This window comes from Wasmannia auropunctata, unplaced genomic scaffold, assembly GCF_000956235.1.
Source record: "Wasmannia auropunctata unplaced genomic scaffold, wasmannia.A_1.0 LD335634.1, whole genome shotgun sequence".
Classification (NCBI taxonomy): domain Eukaryota; kingdom Metazoa; phylum Arthropoda; class Insecta; order Hymenoptera; family Formicidae; genus Wasmannia; species Wasmannia auropunctata.
The window spans coordinates 763,203-787,109 of NW_012027256.1; the positions used below are offsets into that span (position 1 = coordinate 763,203).

The 23,907-nt window shown below is 46.4% G+C and overlaps 2 protein-coding genes across 11 annotated transcripts in view; both read right to left on the reverse strand.

Annotated features, from left to right (window-relative positions):
• Positions 1–23,907, reverse strand: part of LOC105456545 (CUGBP Elav-like family member 4) — a 560,009-nt gene that overhangs the window by 393,346 nt on the left and 142,756 nt on the right. The window contains exon 2 of one of the 10 annotated variants that reach the window (XM_011700666.1): positions 12,944–13,092. The exons of the other annotated variants lie outside the window; for them this stretch is intronic. The gene's annotated coding sequence lies outside the window, so the exon portion shown is untranslated. The remainder of the gene's footprint in view (positions 1–12,943; positions 13,093–23,907) is intronic. 10 annotated transcript variants of the gene reach the window in all.
• LOC105456544 (protein yellow-like) lies at positions 19,799–21,941 on the reverse strand. Its single transcript, XM_011700657.1, has 3 exons — positions 21,398–21,941; positions 20,811–21,217; positions 19,799–20,451 (listed from the first exon to the last, which is right to left on the reverse strand). Exons 1-3 carry the CDS (start codon positions 21,743–21,745, stop codon positions 19,965–19,967), a joined length of 1,242 nt encoding a protein of 413 aa, XP_011698959.1. The 5' UTR covers positions 21,746–21,941; the 3' UTR covers positions 19,799–19,964.

Consider the following 23,907-nt stretch of genomic DNA (forward strand, 5'->3'; position numbering starts at 1 on the left):
CTCCCCCCCCCCCCCCGCTCTGATAGCGAGAGGATACCTTCGATATCTAGCACCGTGTTGAATTCGACCGGTATCGACCGTGCGGAACTTGAACGGCCGTCTAACGACCGGTCCGAGTGAGAGCCGACCGGAGCGAGAGAGGCCTTCGCCGGCTGTGTAAATTCGGGGGCTGACTACAGATCGGCCGTATCTACTTGCTCAGCCGTGTCGCGCGGCCGGCTTCTCAGTTTTCTGATGGCATTCCCATTAAATCGGACCGCACGTATTGTATTTCGCATTGAATTTCGAGATGTAGATGTGTGAAATCTAATTTAATTCTATCCGACCGGAAAATCGCGTCTGAGAAAATAAAAAATCGATACGCGATTCCGCGTACGGAAATACGACGAGACTGCATACTACGTTTCCGTTGTCACTTTAGTGCGCTAACTGTCAAGCTCGTTACAATCGTAGATATACACACGAATAATAAATCTGTCATGTACAAACAGCGAAGCTACTTTACTATATGTCCGCTTTAAATCTTTGCACGTTGGGTATTATACGCAAGTGTCCAGTATGTCTGGCGTATATTATATGCCATTGACAGGCAACATATCGATCCAACCGTTGTTGTCACTTCTATGCTAATAAGATATATACCAGTAACACGGATATTCACGTCAATACCAGAAAGTGGCTTTCGTAGAAGAGAGGAAAGACGTGTATAATAAGTGCTACGTATACAGAACATCTCTGTTCCATAATCAAAGCGCCGACGATGCATGCGGAAGAAAATTTTCAACATCCGGAAGGGAAATCTTAAACGGCCGATATACTATTTTTATACGCGCGCCGCGATAACTTCCGCGATGGAAACTTCGGGATTCTCTTTAAATAGGAAGACGAGCTGCGTGGCACCGTCGAATAAAGTGCCGTGAAATAAAGGAGTATCTTCTCTCTCTCCCGGGTGATTCGGTAGGCGCGGCGCGAGTTTCAGTGGCTGTGGATGGAGAGTGGTTGTATCTAATTTAAATTCCCGACATAAAAAGCTTGCAGAACGCGAGCGGTGGTCGGGATAGCGTGGATCGCGGCCAAGCCACGTGCGGCTGCGAGATTCATTCCGCTTTACATGGCCGGTCTGTACCCATCCACTTCTCCGCATCTCCCCGAAATTCCCTCTCGTTGCCTTCTCCCTCTCTTCCTCTCTCTTTCCCTAGCTCCCTCAAGCCATGTCTCTACCCTTGTATTCGCGCTCTCTTGCTCTCTGCTACCGAGATCTCATCTCCACGCAACCCATTCCGCGCCTCGAGCCAAGGTATGACCGGCAGCCTAATGCTACAAGGGGGTTTCCCCTTGGGAAACAGAATTATCCAGCAGCAAAGATATTCGGCGTCTTCGGAAAGAGATACTTAGCGAATGGCGAAAGAATGTCAAATTGACGTCTTGCGTCAGAGTGAGATAAAAACGGAAAGTAAACTGACTCTTCCATAACTACATACATTTTCAATTCTCTTTTAACAATATAAAAATATCGATACTTTCGAACGAGAATAATTGCGTAATAATTTGAAAAAGGGCAATTTTTACATTTCTTACATATGTACTATTTCTAAATAAAAGTTTTTCGATTTTATCTTTCCATCTAACTGAATCTCTCAGTGTACTTTAATTAAAAACAAAAATCTTTACTTTCTAGATGATAAATCTAAACATATCACATATATTACGCAAGCTAAATGATTTTTCTCTTATTTAACATATTTAATTTGAAAAATTCAAATTTTTATATACATTTTTGTTATTTTTGAAAATTGTAAAGTATATTGGAAAGATCATGGATATCGTTGTATATGAAAAATTTGATTTTTTTAAATAAAATATGCTAAATAAGACAGTAATCATTCAGCTCGTGTAGTATTTGTGATATGTTTAGATTTATCATCTAGAAAGCAAAGATTTTTGCTTTTGAAGTATACTGAGAGATTCAGTCAGACCGATGGAAAGATAAAATCGAAAAACTACTTTCATTTAGAAATAGCGGGGATCTATACCCGCAACTATTCAGGCTCTAACAGAGAAAGGACGTCTAAGGGCTCCGGAGCAGAATCTTTTGGTCTGTGTGTCTTTTCGCTTCTAAAGCAGCCCCGATGTCGTCCTAACTCGAAGTTCCCCGCCCATTACGATAGCAAAAGAAACCTTTTCCCTTTCTTTTCTTACGATTTCCACCTACTTCAAAGGACATCCATTAAAGGCGGCTGACTATAATCTCTCCGGCACTGTTCTCAAAATCAAATCAGCAAACTTGCAGAGGTTGTTGGTAAAAAAAAAGTACTCAAATGTGTTCAAGAAAGTTTTAAATTTTAAAACTACAATGATAAATTGTTGGTTAATACATTGCCTTAATACATAATGTAAATATTCACTTTTTTTCGTGAAACTTTATTCAAAGACGGATACACGTAAATAATTAATAAAAAAAATAACTATTAAATAAAAAATTCGGGGTTTATTTAGCCATGCCAATATAATAAATATATACATATATAGTTCTTTATACGTGGAAGCCGCATACTTTGTAACCACAAAAATTGTAAAAATATGCCATGTCACATTTTTTAATGCAGATGTATTCACGTTCCTACCATTAACACAGAGTGCCTTTCGTGTAAGGTGTCGTCTGAAGTTCCCGAAAAATAAAAAGTGTCGAATACATGAATAGTACGTTACGTTGTACTCCTCCTGATATTCAAATTACCCCGACATAAATCTGACGTAGATAATTATCGCGTGACTTTTTCAGACGACGGACGCTACGCGCGTGGTATTTATGCATAAATACCATTCCATTTGCCAAAAAAAGCTCAACCCGCGCGTAATACGCCGTCGCAGTTACACGCAAATGCTAGCGAGGAATCAGAATTCGGTGGGCTCGGTATTATGCACAATTGAGATATATCAGTTCGCACTGCGAACCCGTATTTTGCGACGATCAACGCGATCGAAACGGCGCTAACAATGACCGAAATGATGCCGCGCGCAAATCCTCTCTCTCTCTTCCCTCTCCTCCCTCGCGGGCCATCGAAATCGCCGTGCCATCGATTCTGCGTTACTAGTATTTCCGATAATTCTCGATGCGCGCACGTGCGACGCATTTACACCGCTCGTAAAGCCGAATTATATCTGTCAAATATTAACACGATCCTAGCATCAGAGATCGCGATGTGCTGCGGACATTCTCTCTCCATTCTTGTCCAAAGACCGCGATGTATTCGAGAGAGCAAATACGGGACTCTCGGTATAATTTATCTCAAATTGGAATTCCTGTGCCTTTTGATTCCGTTTAATGGTGGCTTTGAGCTCATCCGCTATTACACCGATTAGTACGTCTTCAATGTGATGCCATTCGTGAAAATATTCGTGCTGTAAATACGAAAATTCCGACATTTTTAACAGTTCCTGGATACCACAGGTCTTTTTGCTTTTAATCTTGTACATATCAATACCGCGCGAGAAAAGCATGTTAGGCACCTATATAGACGCAAAGACGAGTGTGCTTTACTTGTCCGTCCGAGGAATGCCTCGGCAAGGTAATACACGTCAGGAGCGGAAGCGCCTGAATTAGTTACAAATTCGGGCGTAGTAAACGATCCAGCGCTTAGGGCGAGAGCCACGCGAGCTTTGGAAATTCTCGCCGCGGCGCGGCGTGACGGGGGTAGGAACGGCCGGGGGGGGTGAGTGAGAGCGCGCACGATGGCGAGATGGCGATGGCGCGGAGCGGCGCGACGCGGTAGGTAGGTTTACCGCGATAAATCACACGGTGCACCGACAAAAGGGGCCCGACGAAAGGGTCGCCGCCATAAACGTATAAAGTAATTACGCGCGCCGTATCCGCGCGCGGTATAACGCGGCGCCACGTCGGGGCCGGCCATTCACGAGGATTCGCCTAAATTTCGCGCCCCGTGTGTTCGACCATACGAGGCGCGCACGACGAACAAGCCGAATGCGATTTTCATCCCCCGCCGAAACCGAAGCGCTCTAGCTCGTGTCTCACACCACCACGCGACGGGAATTACGTTCCATCGCGTGCATTATCGGAACGTATATTCTATATGAAGCACCTGCTCGAAAGCTCGGCTATCGTCGCGTCGTGGATTTCATCGAATTAAGCTACGTACTTTTTTTCCACTGAAGGGAAGAGGAAGAGACAGAGAGGGAGGAAGACAGATTTATCATATTCTATGATAGTTAACAATGAACAATAGAGGCATACGATACATGATGCAAATAATCATTGCAATTTACTTTTCATTTAACTGTCATTACTCACAAATAATTGTGATGCAAATAATTGTTTTATATAATTGGCATTTACTTTTAATTTAATTTTTCAATGAATACAGTTTAACGCATTCTACGAAATAATTATTTTATTTTCTGGTTATGTTTTGCTTATTGATTCTAATTGCACAATTTGAACGATTTAAAATTTTATTTATTTTGATTAATTTTATGTTCTTTTCTTTTCTCTTTGTCTTATTTCCGTAGCCTCTCCGTTTCACACGCGTATAAGCGTACGGCTCAAAGTTGAGGAGGGTCAGACGAAAGGAGATTAGAAGGGGCAGGAAAAAGAGGAGCACTCATTGTGCGCAAATACACTAACACTCGACAGATACGTCGATTCGATTCTACGTAGACGATACCGATCGCAAAACGTTCGCGGGGCTGGGAGGAGGGGGGGGGATAGTAAGAAAGAATGGCGAGGTGGAAATTCGTTATCAGAAACACCCTAAACTCGTGGTCCACTATCTTCGACTCGCCCGCGCGCGGCTCGTCTCTTCCGAATATCGCACGGTGAAACTTCCGTTCTCCTCCGCTTCTTGATTTATTAGATTTCACGACGGACCAGGGTGATAGAACGAAAACAAAAAGGGACGGTTTGCAAGAAGAAAGGAAAAGGTAAGAGGAGGCGGCAGAAAGCCAAGAGAAGCGCACAGCGATCTCGGGGGCTGCAGAATCTCTCTCTTGGCCTTTCTCCCTCTCTCTCTCTCTCTCTCTCTCTTCGCTTCTTCAGCACTTGCAGCTCTTTTTTCGTTCGATGCCTGCAAAGTTTTCCTGGCAGGTATCCTGCCCAGGGATCCTGCCGGAGCTCCTGTACCCGGCCTCGCCCACGACAGAGTCCGGTATCATGCCTACGCCGCTTCGTTGCTCTGCGTCTTCCGCAGGTCTTCTCTTACGTATACTTATACTCATATCTGCTTCTCCTTTCCCTCTCTTACTACTCTTGCTCTCGCGATACCGTTCTCTTCTCTTCTCGCGGCTACATACCGCTGTTTGTGCCGCAATGCCGCTGCGACGGCGACGATGATGGCGATGGCGACGACTATGGTAACTGCAGTAGCTAGCAGCAGCAGCAGCAGCTGGTAGCGGCGCGTTCCGGAACTTGGAAACTCTAACGAAATCTCGGGCAACGTGAATATTTTATGCGTAAATCAAATCCCGACGAGTATACGCGAGAGAGCGAGGATCCGTGGCACGATGCGGCTAAATTCAATAGTAAGCGCAACGCCTCGCAAGCTCTTCATAGCGTGCACCGCTCTTCCATATCTCCCGCTTCTTTTCTTCATAAAACGCGTCTGGTACTCTTACTCCGTCTTTCTCTCTAGCGCCCCTCCTCCGGTCTTCTTTTCTTTCTCGCGCTCATTCAATGTCCCTCACACCAAAAGTCTAGTCCTTACCGGAGATATTCCATCGCGAGTATCTATCGACTATTGAAATTCTGTCGCGCGCGTCGTCGCAACGACGCGCGCGTTATCGAGCCTATTTGCATCGCTGAATTCAATACACCCGCGCGCAACCACTCAAAGTCCCGGTTGTTTCGCGGCGGATCGCGGGAGTGGCGCGTGCGGGCATTATTTTGAAGCGTGCATCGAGCATGACGACGCGCGCAATTATACGCCACGACGTGATAGGTCGAGATTCCCCGAGATTTAGGAGATCGCGTCGGCGTGCGAGCCGCAATAAAAGGGTGTGCGCGCTTTACTCTAGTATGAAATATATTTGTCCCTTCCCCAGCGAGGAAGAGTCGGACTTCGTCGGCCCCGGAGGGCGGGATTCTCCTGGCCAAACGCCTACACAATACAGCCATAAAACTCTCTCTCTCTCTCTTTTTCTCGTCCCCCTTTTTCGCTCCGACTTCTCTTATACTGGGTTAAGGGGAAAACGCGGTTTCCCCTGCGACCGAGCAACCCCATGACCAGGTACACTCGGTCAACGTAGCGCCCTGCAGAACGATCAAATATTCAGCAGCACTCCTGCGTCGGATGCCACGCTGCGGATGCCGGCCTTTATTTATTTGTTTGCGACGAGTCCGTTGCTTCCACCAACGGATACCGAGCGTCCGACACGTGTAGAAACGCGCGCGACGGGACGGCGAGGTGGGGCGGAGGGAAAGAGGGAGATATTTTTTTTCTCAACCGGGAACGCCGCCAACAACCTTTTCACCCAGATACGATTCTGACCCAAAAAGTCACGCATTAAATTAATAAATTACAAGAGCTCTCTCTCTCTTTCTCTTTCTCTCCAGTTTCTCTCTTTCACTTATTCTGTTGGCTTTTGGCCGAATAGCATGACTTCCCGGGACTTGCCTCGTGCCGATCTCACGCATGCTTCACACCCGGACGTCTTTAACGTTTCGGACAATTTACAATATTTACATACATCGAAGGAATTATTCCAGAATCTTTCGTCTCACTGACGGTATTCTGTAAATTTTGTCATTCTTGAAAAATTGTTTTGACCCACCAGGAAAAAATATACATGTATACAATCTTACATAAAACATCTGGCTTCTGGCCAAAAATTAAGAATAAAAATTTATAATTACGTTTCTAGGTAAAAATATTAGTGCAACACAATAAATTCGAATATTCGGACAGTTGAGCCAGTGTGTCTCCTCGTCGGTATCCTCGCACGCAGACACGTCCGCGCTCAAGCTTTTCTTCGTTCCGCACTTCCTCGGTGTCCTCGTGTCTCCATTGTGTGCCGCGTCTCCACTTTCACCAGTATTAAGCCCTCCGAGAAATACATTCGGCCGCCTAGCACGCGATTTCAGCTCACCCCGCGGACTTTTAAGATAGGACGGCGAGGTGGATGGCTTCTCGGTGTTCGGGCAACGACAGAGAAAGAAAGAAAGAGAGAGAGGGAGGAGCGGAGATGTGTATGCTGAGATACTTAGCACAAGCCGTTACTTCGTCAGTACAGTCGGTGTACCAAATTGTACAGCGATTGTAATTCCGCTCTGTTTCCGCGGAGTGCAAAATGGTCGGATAAAAAAAAAAGAGCCCGAGGGTATTGCCGGGGAAAAAAAACATCGCACAGGGAACACAGATTTGTCGAGGGCGCCCTGTTTCAATCGTGAAGCGATGCGTTTGTGACAATGGCGCGCAGAAATGTTTCGCCCCCCGCGGCGTATCATCGTTATAAAAACTCCCCGCCGAATGCTGTTCGACGATCCGATCGTTTTACACGCTCGCCGGAGACAGAGTTGTGGAAAACGAAGCGCGTGTTGTGCGTTCATAGGCGCACGCGAGCGCCGTATAATTGTAAAATATTTCGTTTCATCCGGACCGCGTTATTTTCCATGGAAAAATCCAATTTTACATCCTATTATTTCGCTTTACCTCCCTCCTCCCCGCTATTACTCGTTTCTCGCAGAGAAAATTCGCATTAAAAACATTTTCGCCCGCGGATCGTTGGTTATTTTCATACCGCCGATAACTCGCGGTGCAATAAACGTCGCCGTTGTATGTTCCGCTTGTTTGTCGTTATTGAGGAGGAGTTCGCGTGACACGCTGCCCGCTTTCGGAAGTTCGACGTGTAACGATCATGTCGGCACTGCCCGTGGACGCACTTCCGGGGTTACGCGAGACGACAGCTCGACACACACATACACACGGGTATCTCAGAGGGAATACGCGATAAAGGACGCTCGGGAAAAATTTAGGAACACTCCGCTCTCTTGCAGGCCGTTACCTCGCGTTAAGCGCCGTGTGTAGACTTCCGGGGCGGTCGTTGATGCGTCTCTCGGCGCACTCCCGTTGCTTCGCCCCCGCGAAGGAAGTTTCGCCGGAAGTCTCGAGGATTTATCCGGCCCGCTACGTCTTCCGTCCGAAAACTTATCTGCCCGCTGTGGGGTGGCGCGAGAGAGCGACAGAAGCTGCGCTGCGCCGCGTCGCGTGCACACACGCTGACCAAACGCCGGGGCAATACGTGCAATGGCAGAAGCCGTTAGCGTGCTCTATTGGGTTCCAAGGACTTGAGGCTCTTCTCTATTCCATTTATTCCGTATACATAATATATCGTTTTGCGAGGCACAAGCGTGGCGAGCCCGTTCTCTCTCTCTCTCTCTCTCTCTCTCTCTCTCTCTCTCTCTCTCTCTCTCTCTCTCTCTCACACACACACACCCGTCCGTCGAGTTCGTATAGGTATTCTTATTTTTTTCGCTCGATTTAACGGACCGCGATAGGAAGGCCTCCTTCCCTCTCTCTCTCTTTTCGGCATAGCCGTAGCGCGGGGCTTTTTATGCTTAAACGCTTCTTCGCGATCATCAATCTCTCCACCCCGTAACGAACGGCGGAAGAACCAGCTCGCGTAAGAACTGTAGCAGTTCGACGCTCTCCTAATGAAGAACTTTCTTAATAGGAGAGAACGCTGCCGTACACGTGTGCGCAATTTTTTCTCGATCGTATTGTAGAACGTTAAACAATCTCAGGTAATCCCGATATATTAACGACATGTCGTTAATAATGTGTTGCTGTGATAAAATTGTATTCTTCCTCGGCGAAAGCGGATTAATGCGCTTCGATAACGGGTTTATCTACATGAACAATAATTCGTATAAGTTCTGTTTATCACAAACTATTAATTTTACCAGGAACAGTTACGCGCGCGATGCCTCTCCCGGTGTCTTAACTCCCAACTTACAGTGCAGCAAGCCGTATACCAAGAAATTTATAGGTATATAAATTCAAGCTCCTTTCATGGGAAAGTTAGCAGGCACCTCTTGACCGGAAAGAACGGAGTGGAATGCCCGCGCCTTTTTCCGGCAACAGCGGAGCGTTTTGACAGACGTAATACATGTTTGAGGCAGTACACGGGGCTGAAAACGCCGAATGAAAATTAGATATCTCGAGACCGGCGGCGACGCGGCTGTGCGCGAAACCATGCCGGATATAACACGCTAAAATATCACAATGGCGCGGCAGGTGCATTTACCGGCTCTCGCCGGTGCTTTGACGACAGTCGCCAGATAGCTCTTTCATCCGGTAATTAACCAGAGAGCTCGAGGAGTTATCACCTGGCGCGATCGCGGCTATACACGCGGGCGCGCGCGCGCGCGGAGGGTGGTCCGTGTCTACCTGGTATGCCGTTTCGAATGCGCGCGGCGAAATGAAGCGGTGTCGGAGAGGAAGAGGGAGGAGGGGGGGGGGGTAGAAGAGGTGGAAAGGCACTCACTCCCTGGTAGTCGGCGCGACCTCAGGCCTTAATTAATTAACACCGCGCCGAATAATAATTATCGAAATGAAAGATGATATCGGCGGGCTTATTTATTGGTATACGATGATATCGAGGTAACATATAATCCGACGCACCGCCGCCTAGCTAGTTGCAGCTCCGAGCCAGTGCAGGGGCATGGCAGCCACGACGATTTGCCGCTGTACACGGCAGCGTTTCTCGTCGTCCGATATAGAGCGATATCCGAACGCCACTCCACTAATTGATACGTAAATTAATTTGTCCAAGCGATCTCGTATTTCTGGCGCTCTTAATTAGGCGCCTGTTCAGCGCTCCGTGGAAATCTCGTAAGCACGTGCGACGGTGAAGCCGATCTCTCTCGTGAGATGATCGATCGTTTCGCGTTATCGAGAGTTAAATCGTTGACTTTTTATCCATTTCGCGACTCTCTTCTTCACTCTCCGCTACATTCGCCGTCCTTGCTCATTCTCTGTCATTCCACGACGCACACAGACGCATCAGGCGCGAGCGCTTTATTGTTTTATTCAAGTTGCTCTCGTCGGCGGCGAGCTCGCGCAGTGGTAGCTCGAAGAGAGGAGCGTCCAAGACAAATTACATTCCGCAAAGATTCAATCTAGTTACGGGAATTCAAAGTCGAGGGAGATCGCGCGAACGCGTTCGTACGCCCGGAGAGAGAAATAAAAGCGACGGAGAGAGCGAGAGAGAGAGAGCGGTTCGACGCGCGCGCAGCAGACCAGGTGGATAAAAAGAAAGGAAACGAAAGCGCGGAAAGCGTTGGAAAGCGATTTCGGATGAGGGGCAGGTCGATTCCGGACTCGTTAGGCCGGCACAAACCACAAGCGCCGGGGCATGTTCTACCAAATACGCGTGGACGCGAAATGGGATGTTGGCCGCCCCCTTTGCATGTGAATTTCCTCGATATTAAAGCCCGAGCAATGGCACTGCGCGACGATTGGTGGCGTGCGGCGATCTGCTTGGTGCCTGGACTTCCGATAATTATGTGCCAATTAAATTTAACGACTGTCCATTATTCCGGTCTGCGATCCCCCTGCCTTTACCTCTCCCCCTCTCCTCTCTCCGCCCTTGATGCCGATTCCATCACCCTTTCTTCCTTCCTTCCTTCCTTCGGCGATGTGGCCGAATCGGCAACAACCATCATCCGGATCGCAATCCAATTACTTTTTAATATTATCGGGGGTGCGCCTGGAATCGAGCTTGCCTTTGCGGAACGTCGCGCGACCACATTGTAAAACTACGAGGAACTCCCGCTGGCAAATAAATGCTTCCGGACCTAGCTGCGTCCCTTTCTCACATACGTCGTTGTTAGGAGCCATTTGCTCACCACGGCTCGCCGTCGCTATCAAATGGAATAAAGTGCCGGCGACCAGTTCCGAGGGAAATGGGAAGTTTGGAACGTAATTTGCTACGATCGATCGCATAACTCGAAGAAAATGAGAAGAAAGTATAATAAATATTTTTGTCTTATCGCGTGCGTCCCCGTGAATTTTCTTCGTGTCTCGCTCGAATTTTTAACTAGAAACGTCAGATGATATTTCGTTGTTTTTACTGTAATTACTCGAGCGTTATCCTTTGTATCAAGATCGCACATCATATCGCGTAAGAAAAAAAACGTGGATATCTAGAATTCAAGTTAAGGTATCCAATTTCATGCTGTCTACTCGTGTAATTGTTTTAAAAAGTATGTCTCTCTTTCTCTTTCTTGGCCCTTTCTCGGTTCGTCCTCGTTAAGAATTCAAGCGTTTCAACCGCAGATTAACCCGCCATCGGACCGGTGTTTGCTACCGTTTTCCAAGCTCATTAAAAGAATAGCTCAAACGTGTAGCGAGCTTTCAGCTTAATTATCATTACAGATGTAAAACATATTTAGCGAACAATATTTACACGCATATAATTATCGACTCATTTACATGCAATGGTGTTTACATATCAGCGTGCCGATTTGTTTATTCCATGGGGTGCTCCTATCGCATTAAAATTGCCATTTAACGGACGGATAGACCGGAGACGATAACTTGTTATTGAAGTATGCATTGAGGCGTAAAGAGAATAAAATAAAACTTCGCAATAGTACTCAAGGTCTTCAGTATTCCGAGACACGTTCGATAGAGATAAGGAAAATGTGAAACGTGCATGCCTGAAGAAAAATACGATAGTACGTACTATTCTCTAATCAAATGTCGGTCATTCCTAAGCCGCACGTTGCTGAGCGAAAAATGGTTTTCCAGAAAAATTTCTCGCGTGCGGCAGAAAAATCTTGTTCGGCTTGTGTGTGTATACAGACATCATACACATATATATTTAAAATTCAACCTTGTATGTATCAAAACGAACAAGATTTATATATTTTTTTTATATATGTATATTCTTTAAGTCAATTTAAATTCCACGATGAAGCGAAACGGTGTTCCATTTTTGATGGACTTGGCGGATCAGAGGTATTTTTATTCAAAAATTCTTTTGCGTGCTTTTAAAATTATGTCGTGAGCGATATTGCGAGATTGAAAATTCAAGTGCATTGTACCGCATCATGCAGATTTACGACAGTCCCTCGTAAATAATAACAGCATGCTTATTGAAAATACGAATATTTCATTAGATATCTTACCATTTTACCTATTTATCAATAAATTCGGTGGCCGCCGTGGTCTGTGGAGAAGATGGCGGCAAGCAAGTTTGATATCGTAACTTCTAACATCAAGTTTAGGGATGTTGTGTCGTGGGTGGAAATGGGTAGGGTGCTCGTCGCCAGGACAGCGAACACAAGGAATAGTCGGTAGGGGGGTGAGCACCAACACAGAATGACCACTAAACACCTAACAACCAACAATAGCAGTCAACATTGAACATCGATAAACCAACGAAACTTAACCAACCACAAGTCACATTGTAACGGAATTCAGCGAACAGTGAAGACATAATCCACCAATACATATATGTACGTGTGCGCGCGCGTATGTATGTGTGTGTGTGTCTGTGTGTTCGTGTGACGAATGAATAATATAAATGTATATGTAGAATACAAAACATATACACAATGTTAAAATGACGCGTGAATACGTACGTGCACACGAGGAACGTGCCTCTGCCACAGCGCGACATTAAATTTCATCGAAATAATTTTGCAGCACGAGATTTGCGGGATACCGCGCGCACTAGAATATGCCCTCCCTCCCCACCGAATCCGACCTGATTGCCAATTAGACAGAGCACTCTCGGGTCCACGTTCGACCAATTCGGCGAAGGCGGATCTTGGAGCCTCGCAGAGACTCTCCCATCAAAATATCAATGAGAAATATATTAATTGTGTGTGACGCGATAAACGTAAAGGTGAGAGGTATGTGTATGTGTGTGTTAAAACTTAATGACAACATCTTCAGAGACACCGAGTAGGGGTATGGTGACGTACCACATCGAGTACATTGAGAACGTGGTTCGCGCGGACGACACTAGTAGTAGTAGTAGTAGTTGTTACATTGTGTGTTGTGGTCGTGGCAAGAAGAAGAAGAGATGGAGGAGGTGTGCGGCGCCCCCGGCCAGCCGGTCGCCCGTCACACCCTGAAACAGAATAATATTGTCACTCCCCTGCGAAGAAATACCGTCCCTACCGACTATCACCTCTGTAAGCGTTGTCTAAACATAATTCATTCATTAACGGTATATCGCGATGCTTCACGACGCGGAAGCACATTTGCAGGTAACTAACACGATATAGTCATGATATTTTATTCATGTCATTCCAAGCCAAAAAATATTTATGATATAATTTCAATTATTTCTGAGACTATTGAGGAATTATTATTTTATCTCGTAACAAATAATTTAATTTCTGCATATTGCTGCCAAAGTCAAGAACAGAAATTAGCTCTCTAAAAAAAAATCTATTTTAAGTAAAAGAAGGCAACGCAATCTTGTGGGTATAGAATCGACATTTCAATTTCGAAAATCAGCTAAATACGTAGATCTAACTTCGACATTTAGAATGATCGAAATACATCGAGCAAAGTTAGTGTCTAGTTCGAAATTGAATTCTACTGTTGACGCGCGCCTTCACGTATGAGAGTCTGACCTGGCCGTGTCGATTTCGTTTGTTGCGACTCGGTTTTATCGGTGGCTCCGATACTTCGCTCACACAGAGTAGCGGCGCGAAGTCTCGCTATGTGGAGGATCGAACCCGAAAAAAGGGACGAAGCTTTATATCGAGGAAAAGGGGATTTCGGATTTGCTGGACCGTGTCCACCCCCCCACATCGCATCGTTTACGTCTAACACGACGAGCGAACAGACGAGCACGCGCGCGCGCGTCCATACACTCGTGAAGGAAAGGCAGAAAGTTGGCGGAATGAGAGGAAGCGAGAAAGAGTGATGACGGTCAGTAGAGGGGAGGCTTAGAAACGGGAGCAGCGACCGGGATTTTAACGTCGAGCACACTCGTTTCGAGTCGATAGGTCCACTTCGGCTGGCTTGGGAAGCAGTCTCGACATGGTCCAACAACTTCCTCTCCGGCTCCTCGCCGCCCCCCGCGATCTTCCATCGCGCGCCCTTTCGTCCATCTAGCCGTCATCTTCGTAGCAGGAAACAGGGCGTGAGCGGATGGAAGTTTTCATACGTAGGGCGCTCACGCAACTGATAAAAACAACCCGATCCCCCGGACCTCGGCTCTTGTTAGAAAACAACTGCGGAGTTTCTTCAGCTCACTTGCCGAGGAGTGGTCGCCTGTCATGAAATGATATTAACGATTTTCGCGCGACGCTCCGCGACGCGAAGTGTAAGTGCCGGGCGAAACGTTCGTACGATAAAGCACATTTTCCGCGGCGCGATCGAGAGCACGCTCCCGCGATCGTGGTTGTTACCTTAAGGGCCAGGATGTGGAATTACTTAAGGAACGGTAGTAACGCCGTGGTGTAGAGCCCATCGTGGGGTCCGACGTGTCCGCGGCGCGGGGGAGAAATGTCTCAAATCGTTTTACGAGGATAGTTTTAAAACGACTTTACGAGAATGGCTTGGAATTTTGAAATAAATTTGCATCAGTTTTACTGCCCCTGATATACATAACTACCGGTGTTTGGCACTGATACTCGCGCGTACCACGGGCCTGAACGGTGCTTTAGTGCTCGCCGACGACGACGATATACATCAATATATAATACGTTTATTATAGAAGAAAAAAAAGGACGCGTGTACTCTAGCTGTTATTCTTATTTATTTTTTTTTTTATTACCGGAACGGTAGCCGCGAGACACGCGTTTACGCAATATCGTCGATCTCCAATGAGAAACGACAATAAATTGGCAAGATCCGCGGTATTCTAGCTTCGCGAGAGCGGCCACACGGTTCTTCTTACGTATTACATTTATTATATTACCATTGGTAGCAGAATTTATTGTGATCGTTAAATATTCTGAAACTTATGTTCTCTCGGTCAATTTATTTTTGACAAGGAGAACTTCTCCTGACAGCTTTAAATAATTCGATTGCTCCATAAAAGAAAGTACAATATATTCCTTGGCGTTTCGTTGAGCAGTACAGTTCCGGAACGAGCTATGCACGGAGCGTGACGCTGAACGAGTGCGTAGCCGGCGCGATACGTCACGCAGCGGCGGCGTCGGCTCGCAATTCGGCGGAACCGCGCGGCGTTCCCGGCCGATGGAACGCCGGGGCGAGAATTTCGGGTATCCACCGCGTCTTTATTAAGCTCGGCTCGTCTATAATTCACAGGAGGAAGAGAGAGAGAGAGAGAGAGAGAGAGAGGGAGAGAGCGCGCGCGCGGCCCTAGGCCATCCTGACAGTGCTCGGACTCCACCGGTCGCATAAACACATCGGCGTCTCGCGCAGGAGGTCTGTGGCGCTCACACGGCCGTGTGTGCCACGCATTGCGGTTGTCAGCCCTAGTCAACGTGTAATTTACTAGCTTGCCCCCCCCCTCCCCTCCCTGTTTCTCCCTTCGGCACGATGCAGATGCAGTCGCCGGTTTTGGACTCGGTCGGCGCGGTAGCGCCTGGGCGGTCGCAGCAGCAACAACAACATAACGCCGTCAACAGCGACCGTCGTTACTGCTCCCGCTGCTACTGCTGCTGCTGCGACTAGTTACGATGCAAATGGATAACGCCGCTGCACCAGCGGGTACCGTTTTCTGACCACTCGGAACCCGACGACCGCAGGGCCGCTATAAACCAGCGGAGTACGCACTACGTTCTCCCAAAACGGCCGGAACTTTCGAGCTGTCGCGCCGAGATGATCGTCGAGATTATCTACTGCTCTCGCGCGTGAGCATTTCTCGGGAAATATTGGGAAACTTTTCGCTCTCGTGCAAATCCCCTGTCTCGCTCCTCCCCCCCCCCTCTCTCCCTCTCTCTTTCCCCTAATTCACATTCGTATTCCATGTCAGTTCTTTGTATTCCATGTGTCATATCGATTGCATACACCTGCAGCTCTCTACAGGGTTAACAATTAATAGGATTTTTAATATGTCACACTTCCCCTTTAATTGTTATTCGCATCACAATTGCGTCACAGTTTAAATTATTTCTTTTCCTTTCATACCTTCGTGCCGCGAGGCTTCATCGTGCGGAGAACGTGCTCCAAGTATAAATCAACTCATCTACCTATCTATCTACCTATTTGCCTTCAGCCTTCTACGCGAGCTCTACTCACTCTCTCCTTCGGAATCTCGCAAATAGTTTGCTTCCTCTTACCGCACGCACCGCCGTGCAACGCTCGGTCGAAATGTCGTTTGCTACGGGGAACCGGTCTCTTACGTTCGCAACCGTTCGTTACCGTTAGTTCCGCCTGGCGTAACGCGTTCGCAACGTAAACACGTACGTGTGCACGGTGCCGTAGAGAGAGGCCGGAGGAGAACGCGTTACGAAGGTGTGGCTGCTTTGCCTTTCCTGCCATTCGTTACCTTTGCCGCGCCGCGCGTGCCTGTAGATGTGCAACGGCGGTTGTTTACGATTGTGCAAATAACGGAGCGGAAGAGGGGGGAGGGGAACGGGCCAGTACACCGACCGTGGGACATTTCACTCGGCGTTTCTTAAGCGTTCACAAGTCGCGATACCCGACTGATCTCCCGCCCCGTTGAATATCACGCGGCGAGAACTAGTCATCGTTTTACGGTCGGGCCCACCGAATAACTTTCGGTCTCGACGATCTCGTCTACCGCAAGTTACCTTCGCGGCTATCGCGGTCTCCGGCGGCTTTTATCTCTCACAGAGAGAAGAAAATAGACTCGCAAGCACGTGCGCGCGCGCGCGCGCACGTGCAATTAAAATAATTTGCGCCGCTTACAACGGAAAGTGTAACGACCAACTAGAAGTTCGGAAGAGTTAATTTGTAAAACGGCCCATTCGGTTAAATTACGCGCCCGCGGATCTTTGTTGTAAAACTTCCTTCTCCCTTGGAAATTGCCGGGTCATCGAGCGTGTATCACTTGTACATTCACTGCCAAAGCACCGTAATCTCGGCATGGCAAGGGCTTTATAGCCCTTCCAGGGAAGGATTCATGACGTGTCTGCAAGTATGAATGCATAACTCTCTCTCCCTCTCCCTCAACCGTGCCTGCCTCGCCAATTTTCGTACATCGATGTATCGTGAAAGGAACGATCGTTGTAGATCGTAATGAATAGCTCGGGTGGAAATGTACTGGGTCAGGTGCAGGTACCAATGGGAGGATAGCCCCGATGAATGTAGCGAGTGCAGCGCGCAGGGGAGGGGAAGGGAGGGAGATATAGGTGCAATCAGCGCGATGATAACCAGTATTACCGCGTCTACCCATCCCAGGCCGCCGATCTCCGCGGCGTAATTCCCGAGGGTTCTATTTGCGACGAGAACAAGCGGCTAGTATGATCGGCAATCCGGAGGGATGATGTATTCGGTGTTATTTATTTCTAGAGATACCCCGAGCCGAGCGACTGGCCGAGTGACAAAATAGAAATCAGTTCAGGAAGCTCACGGATATTCGTGCTTTCAGTCAAGTTTTGCCCCTTCTATTGGTCTATTCTTGTCGTATCTTATATTTCACACGCAAATCACGTTCTTGTAGTAACGTTCTTTTTTTTGGTAGTAATATTTAAAAGTCGCTCGCGGCATTTTTTTTTTTTTTTAGATATTCAAGTGATTTTTACGTTGAATATCTACATTTATTTCTTGCTTTTCATAATTACACGGTGATTAGGTTCTTACTTTGTCCTTACACCGGGACCATATTTGGTTATTTGCTTTTCATTCGTCTGTGCGCGCATGGAAGATGAAAGCTTAAACTCGCGAGTGAGTTTTCATCGAGAGGAAAACTAAGGAAGACGCGACTAACAGCTGGGGATGGAACTTTCTCACTGCGTGGCATACAAAGTAAACTTGCTAACGTTGTCTTTCACTCACTAACCCGCTTTTCTCTCGCCATCCTCGTCTTCCCTCTTTCGGGATATTACCCTCTCCCGCGTGCCACGTAATATTTCCGCCTATTCATATCCGTACATTTGCCCCCGCTCTGTGTGTGTATGTGTGTGCGTATGCGCGAACCCATTTTTCGCGTCCCTCGAAAATAATACAACCCTCTACTCCAGCAGGCACCCTATTTATTTATTTCCGTACGAATTTTAGGAGGCAAACGGAAGCAATGATTTTTAATAATATTGCGTACGTGCGTGCTTTGCAGCACAGAGAAGGAAGTTTCTTTCTCTTGATTGCGTCAAGAACCTACTGTATTTTCGTAATAATTTAACGATAATCGCTGTACACTCGCCGCAAGTACACATTTGGTACCGTAATTATTTTTTTTTTACTTCGTTCTCCTTCATTGGAAATGAATATGTTTTATCGCACGCTCGACTCATGCTGAGGCACGTTGCGACAATATTTAATCCCCGCGTATCGCGATGAACAAGGATTTTTACGGTCTTTGCTTAAATACTCCAGAGGTCTTTGCTTAAATAATCGTGATAGCTCGCTATCAGCATGCTGGAATCTACGCTCCGTCGTCGCCGGAACGGAGCCTCTTTTAGAGTTAAACAAACCTTGTACCTACGTATCTTTCTTATATACCGCTACGAGACACGTGCTGCGGATTTCACGAGAGCGAGTTTCCTTACGTCATACACAATTTATTCACCGACGTCGTTCCTCGCGCTTTATATTATTTTTACGCTTGATTGAACGGCCACGGTTATTACAATTCCGCAATTTACGTTGCGAAAATACGACAGCTTCCCTGTGACGTGCTTTATTACTTTAGCATAATCGTAACCGATTAGTATTCATACGTGGTATAAAGATAAACACGGGCCGATATGCTCAAGATGAAACAGGCACGTATTTTCGCAAGGATGGAGCTTAAGGATGCAATATCTCACGTTTATCCTGTCAACAGTTGAGCGATTTTTTTTTCACGACGCTTTCATTACGTACGTACTGACGTAATCGCTATGAAAAAAAAAATTTGATTTGACCTGGCAATAATAATCGCAGGGTTGGTCGAGAGCTGTTCCCCGGAAAGAAGAGTGCGCGCTCTCGCTCCACGAGGTGAGATAGGCCGAACAAGCGTGCCGGAGGGGAACGAGAATTTAAGGGCAGCCGTATATTATCGCGACGAAGGGGTTGTCTGAGGTTAACTGCCAGAGCTTCGTAAGAGGGAGGTTCGGGTGGTGTCGCGGAGGGTGCCGGGTGGGCGCGCCATGAATATGCCGCCATTAGTCACACGCCGAACCCGCGCCGCCGGTAGAAAGAGAAGTAGGTGACACGAATTTCCCGGAATTGCGCGCGCCCTATTGGTATCCCGGGGGGTAGTAACGCGAACAATTCCCCGTGAATGCGCATTTATTCCGGCACACACCAGCGTGGAATCAGCAACGACGACGGCGGCGGCGACGACGGCAAACCTAAAAGCCCGGTAAAACTTCATCGACAAGAAATTCGTTGCGTCGCGCTTTCCCCTTTCCTCCTCCTTCTCTTCTTCTATTATAAATTCGACGGTTCCTCTTCTCCCCCCCCCCCCCGTTACTGACGGGGCGTCAAGCCACCCGTCGAAACATTCGGGACTCGCGGCGGCGCTCGTGTCACCGACAGACCTCATCGTTACATCTCAAAAGGCAGCAATGAAACGGTTAACTAAATTGCTACACGCTCCGGCTGTCATTCGCAGGACCCGCTGCCACTCCGTCCTTCTATTCGGTCGTGCGCGGATATGCGAACGATCCGCGTCGCTTTTAGTTACGAATCCGTCTCTGGACGTGAAACCTCCACGTTGTGGAAGAAAGAGTGCAAATGGAGGGTTTTGTAAAGACGCGCCATTACGCGCGTTTATTTAGATCTAAAAAAAAAGTCTTCGCTAACGATTTCATTCGACACATTTCAATGGCAAGATAAAAATATACAGGAACACATTTTAGAGGCATTTTAAGTGAGGTAATGAAAGGCATGCAAAAGTGTCTTGGCAAGTTATATTTGATGCCAAAAGACGCGGGTGTCCGGCGCTGCCGTTCTCACGCCGGACGGCTGGCAATTTGTACCCCGGATGATGTCGTCGACCGTTCCTCTAATTATTCGAAAGTTTATCTCCGTCGGCTTGAGACTCATGTTTATCGTCTTCTGAAGCCTGTTGGTATTGAACCACAATTCTTCCACGCCGGCCCTATTTGTGACCACCTTAATGCCGCTCACGTACTGCAGAGTCTCCTCGTCTTGTGCTATTATCACGACGTTCTCCGGAGTAAATGGTTTCCCGATGTCCCAACAGGCAATGGCAGTTAATTGGACCAATTGGAAAAATATTACGCCTCTTCGAGAGGTCGCCTGCACGCCCGCTTGGCTCGCGCGCTCGTAATTTGATTGAAATATCACTGGCTCCACGTACTCGCTTTGCATCAACGAAAGCGTATCCGCGTAGTTCTGATGGTAGCTCGCGAGTGAGTTAAAATATAGATATCTGAAAGTGGTAAACATCGTGACAGATAGCGGAACGACTTTTCCTTGATTAGCATACTTGTACAGCGAAACCTTCGGTCGTATTTATACGTGTACTATGGAAATTATCGTAATTCTTTTCGACGATGTAGAAATAAAAATAGCCAAATAAATAGGTAAAACAATTTAAGCAGTTAAATTGATTTCTGTAACTTATTACGCTGAGTAAACACAAGATTTTCGGATTCAACTTGTTGAGCTTTTGCAGCTCTAAAAGACGATATCAGATAAATTCTCGAATTTCGATCGAATCCAATATAAATGTCTCTCGGTTTTGCAAATTGACCGATTCCGGAATGATAGTAATTAACATTGAAATACCTGTGATTAAAATATCCCAACGGCGACAGTGACATACCGAGCGTACCGTCGGTCAAATCGAACCACTCGCCGGCGATCGTAATATTCATAGCATCCTCATCCGGGCCAAAAGCATTGCCACGGGTGTTGTTTACTCGCCAGGAATGGTCGCGATATAAGTCATAAATCACCAGTCCATTTTGATCCACGTCCGCCACGTAGAGATAAGTATCGAGACACGTTTTTCCGACATCGACGATTGGCGTAACTAATGCTGCCTTCCCGTACAGCACTTGATCATCCGGTACCATGTATTTATGGATCAACCGATCCGTGGCAAGATCGAAGATCAATATTTTCGTAGGGCAAACCGCTTTCATCATTACTCTGCCAGTGTCGACCACCCATAAACGATTGCACTCGTCGATCTAAAGATTACGTATCAAGCTATCAATCCTGCAGCCATTGTTACAAAATTCGACGTCGAATTGATAGCGAGAAAATTTTGAATGGGCGAAATGGCGTACACGTTTCTCTCACGCGAAGCTTTCGCACATTCAAAATTTTTCTACCACAATTCGGGCCTGTGTTATCAACTGTGAAATTACCGCCACTCTGTAGACAGATACGATACTCTCGCAACTGAACGATATGTGCCAGGACCAATTGGGATACGGTACGAGTAAACGACCGCCGGGCCCGTGCGCCTTAGTCACCAAAGACAAACTAATCGGTACACCGTCCAACCACTGCGGGCTCGTTACGAACACGCGGCCCTGTCTGTCGATATCCACGTCTTGCGTGAAGGAATTGCCCAGCGTATAGTTTTTCCCCGTCAGATGTATATTCGGCCAAATCCAATCGAGGTATTTCCACTGGTAAGCCACTTCGAGGTGTGACGGCTGGGACGGGTGTGCGAGGCCGAGGAATAGAACGAGCACCCAAAACAATTCCATGATGCGCTGCACGATCGAAAGCCCAACATCGACGACCTAGGCCGCGACACTGATCGACTGACCGTTAATTCGTTCCGACGCGTTTTTCAGCCGTCGGGGAGCCTTTCGTGCCTCAGGGTCTCGATTGTGTCCGCGATCGGGGGACCACTGTGTATCAACGAGACGGAACATGGTTATTCCCCGTAGTGGCATAGATCGTTTCTTTCGACAGCGACTGACAGAACCCCACCTTTGTCTACGTCACGGTCCCCCTCTCCCCATTTACCGCCCCGATTTCGCTATTTACGGTGGCAGAGAGTGTGGTTCACCTTGAACTGGATATACTCCACCATGTAACATGTCTCATTGAATAACCAGGAAGCGAGAGGTAACCTCGAGTTTGCTTCTTCCTACTGTAACCTACCTAACTATATAAAGTAACGCGCAGCATCTCGTTCGGAAAACGAAATCGGCCTTCTCTCATACATGAGAAGATGTGAACAATTTTATACAATTGATAAAAACGTGCAATATTTTAATTGAGAATGTCCAGTTCCTTGAGTTGACAAATTTATAGATTAAAAAATTTTTAATTTTCAATAAAAAATATGTCACAGGAATAATTATTTTAATTACATAACAATTTTAATTTCAAAATGTAATGATGTAAAATATAATTTCGAGAATGGCGATATATATATATATATATATATATATAGAGCGATATTATAGTATTTAAAATTCGTTTGAAAAGATGTGGAAATTTATGATTGCGGCAATGAAACCGAAGCTACGTAAGTACATTGATTAAGCATCAGCATTTCCAATACATAATGTTAACAGCCTGAGATTAGATTTTCCTTGAGTTTTATAGATTGAAAAATTTATAGATTGTTAAATTTATAGATTGAAAAATTGTTAACTATTTTTAATAAAAAATATGTTACATGAATAATTATTTTAATTACGTAATTCCAACCGATGCAAAATATAATTTTGAAAATAGCGATACGCAATATAAAAAATATATTGCGATATATAGTCAGTATTTAAAGTTCGTTTGAAAAGATGTGGTAATTTATGATTGCGGCAATGAAACCGAAAAAATATAAGTACGTCGATTAAGAGTCAGCATTTCCAATGCATAATGTTAACAAGTTGAGGTTAGATCGCGCAATATATTTTACAGGCGCACGAGATTTACTATACGCGTTACGTTATCTATTTAAACCTGTTCTGTATACTGATGGTTACGCAAATCGGTGATATCAAGTTGTGCACATCAATATGAAATACAGAATGTGGTCGAGCGCACACATTAGCCACCGCGTGATCGGAAACTAGAGCAAGTGTTCGCAAACAGTGCACGTCTACCTGATATAGAACCAGGAACCTTTGTTGCATTTCCTCGAACGCGTTGCGAAAGCTATTACGAGCGTGTCTATGTAACGAGATTTTCTGTAAATTTCATATCCGAAGTTTATGTGTGCTACGAGAGACAATACATTGAAACTTTCACGTCATAAATGTTGCCCGTTTCACGGATTTATAATTGACACGTCAGCACGTCTGTATAATACACTTTATGTAATGCGAGCGTTATTTTTTTTCTTTTACGATCAGTTAAATCATACGCTTAATTCAATACGTCCTTGCCTTGAACGTGTTTATGTTCAATACATAAAGTATATTAGTCATCACATTGTTATTATCTATCGATCGCGTTACGCTACCTCGAGAAGCTCCTTGCATATTCATGGAGATCATAGAAAATCACACACACGGTGGCTAACTGCGATTCCGCATACCATCTATACGCAGCGCCCCAGCTTCCCGCTAAGTTTACAGTTAGCAGTTAATGCCAATTAAAACGCAATAAACTGGTTATAGGAGGTGTATAAACACAGTGGCCAGTGTCACGGCATGAGGTGATATAACGCGATGGCATTATATCACGGGACGACCACGCGTGTTTAGAATGTAATAAGGAGTTCCGCGAGAGTTGAGCAGAACTATTTTCCAACAGCTGTTATAGCGCGATCACGCAACACGGCTATAAGCGGCACGCTTTTCATCGCGCGCGCTCCCGCGCCCAAACTTCTTTTTTTCCCCCCTCCCCCCTCCCTTTCTTGTCGGCTTTCGGGTTTGAATTGCATTACGCGTTACGCCGTATCCGGCAAGAG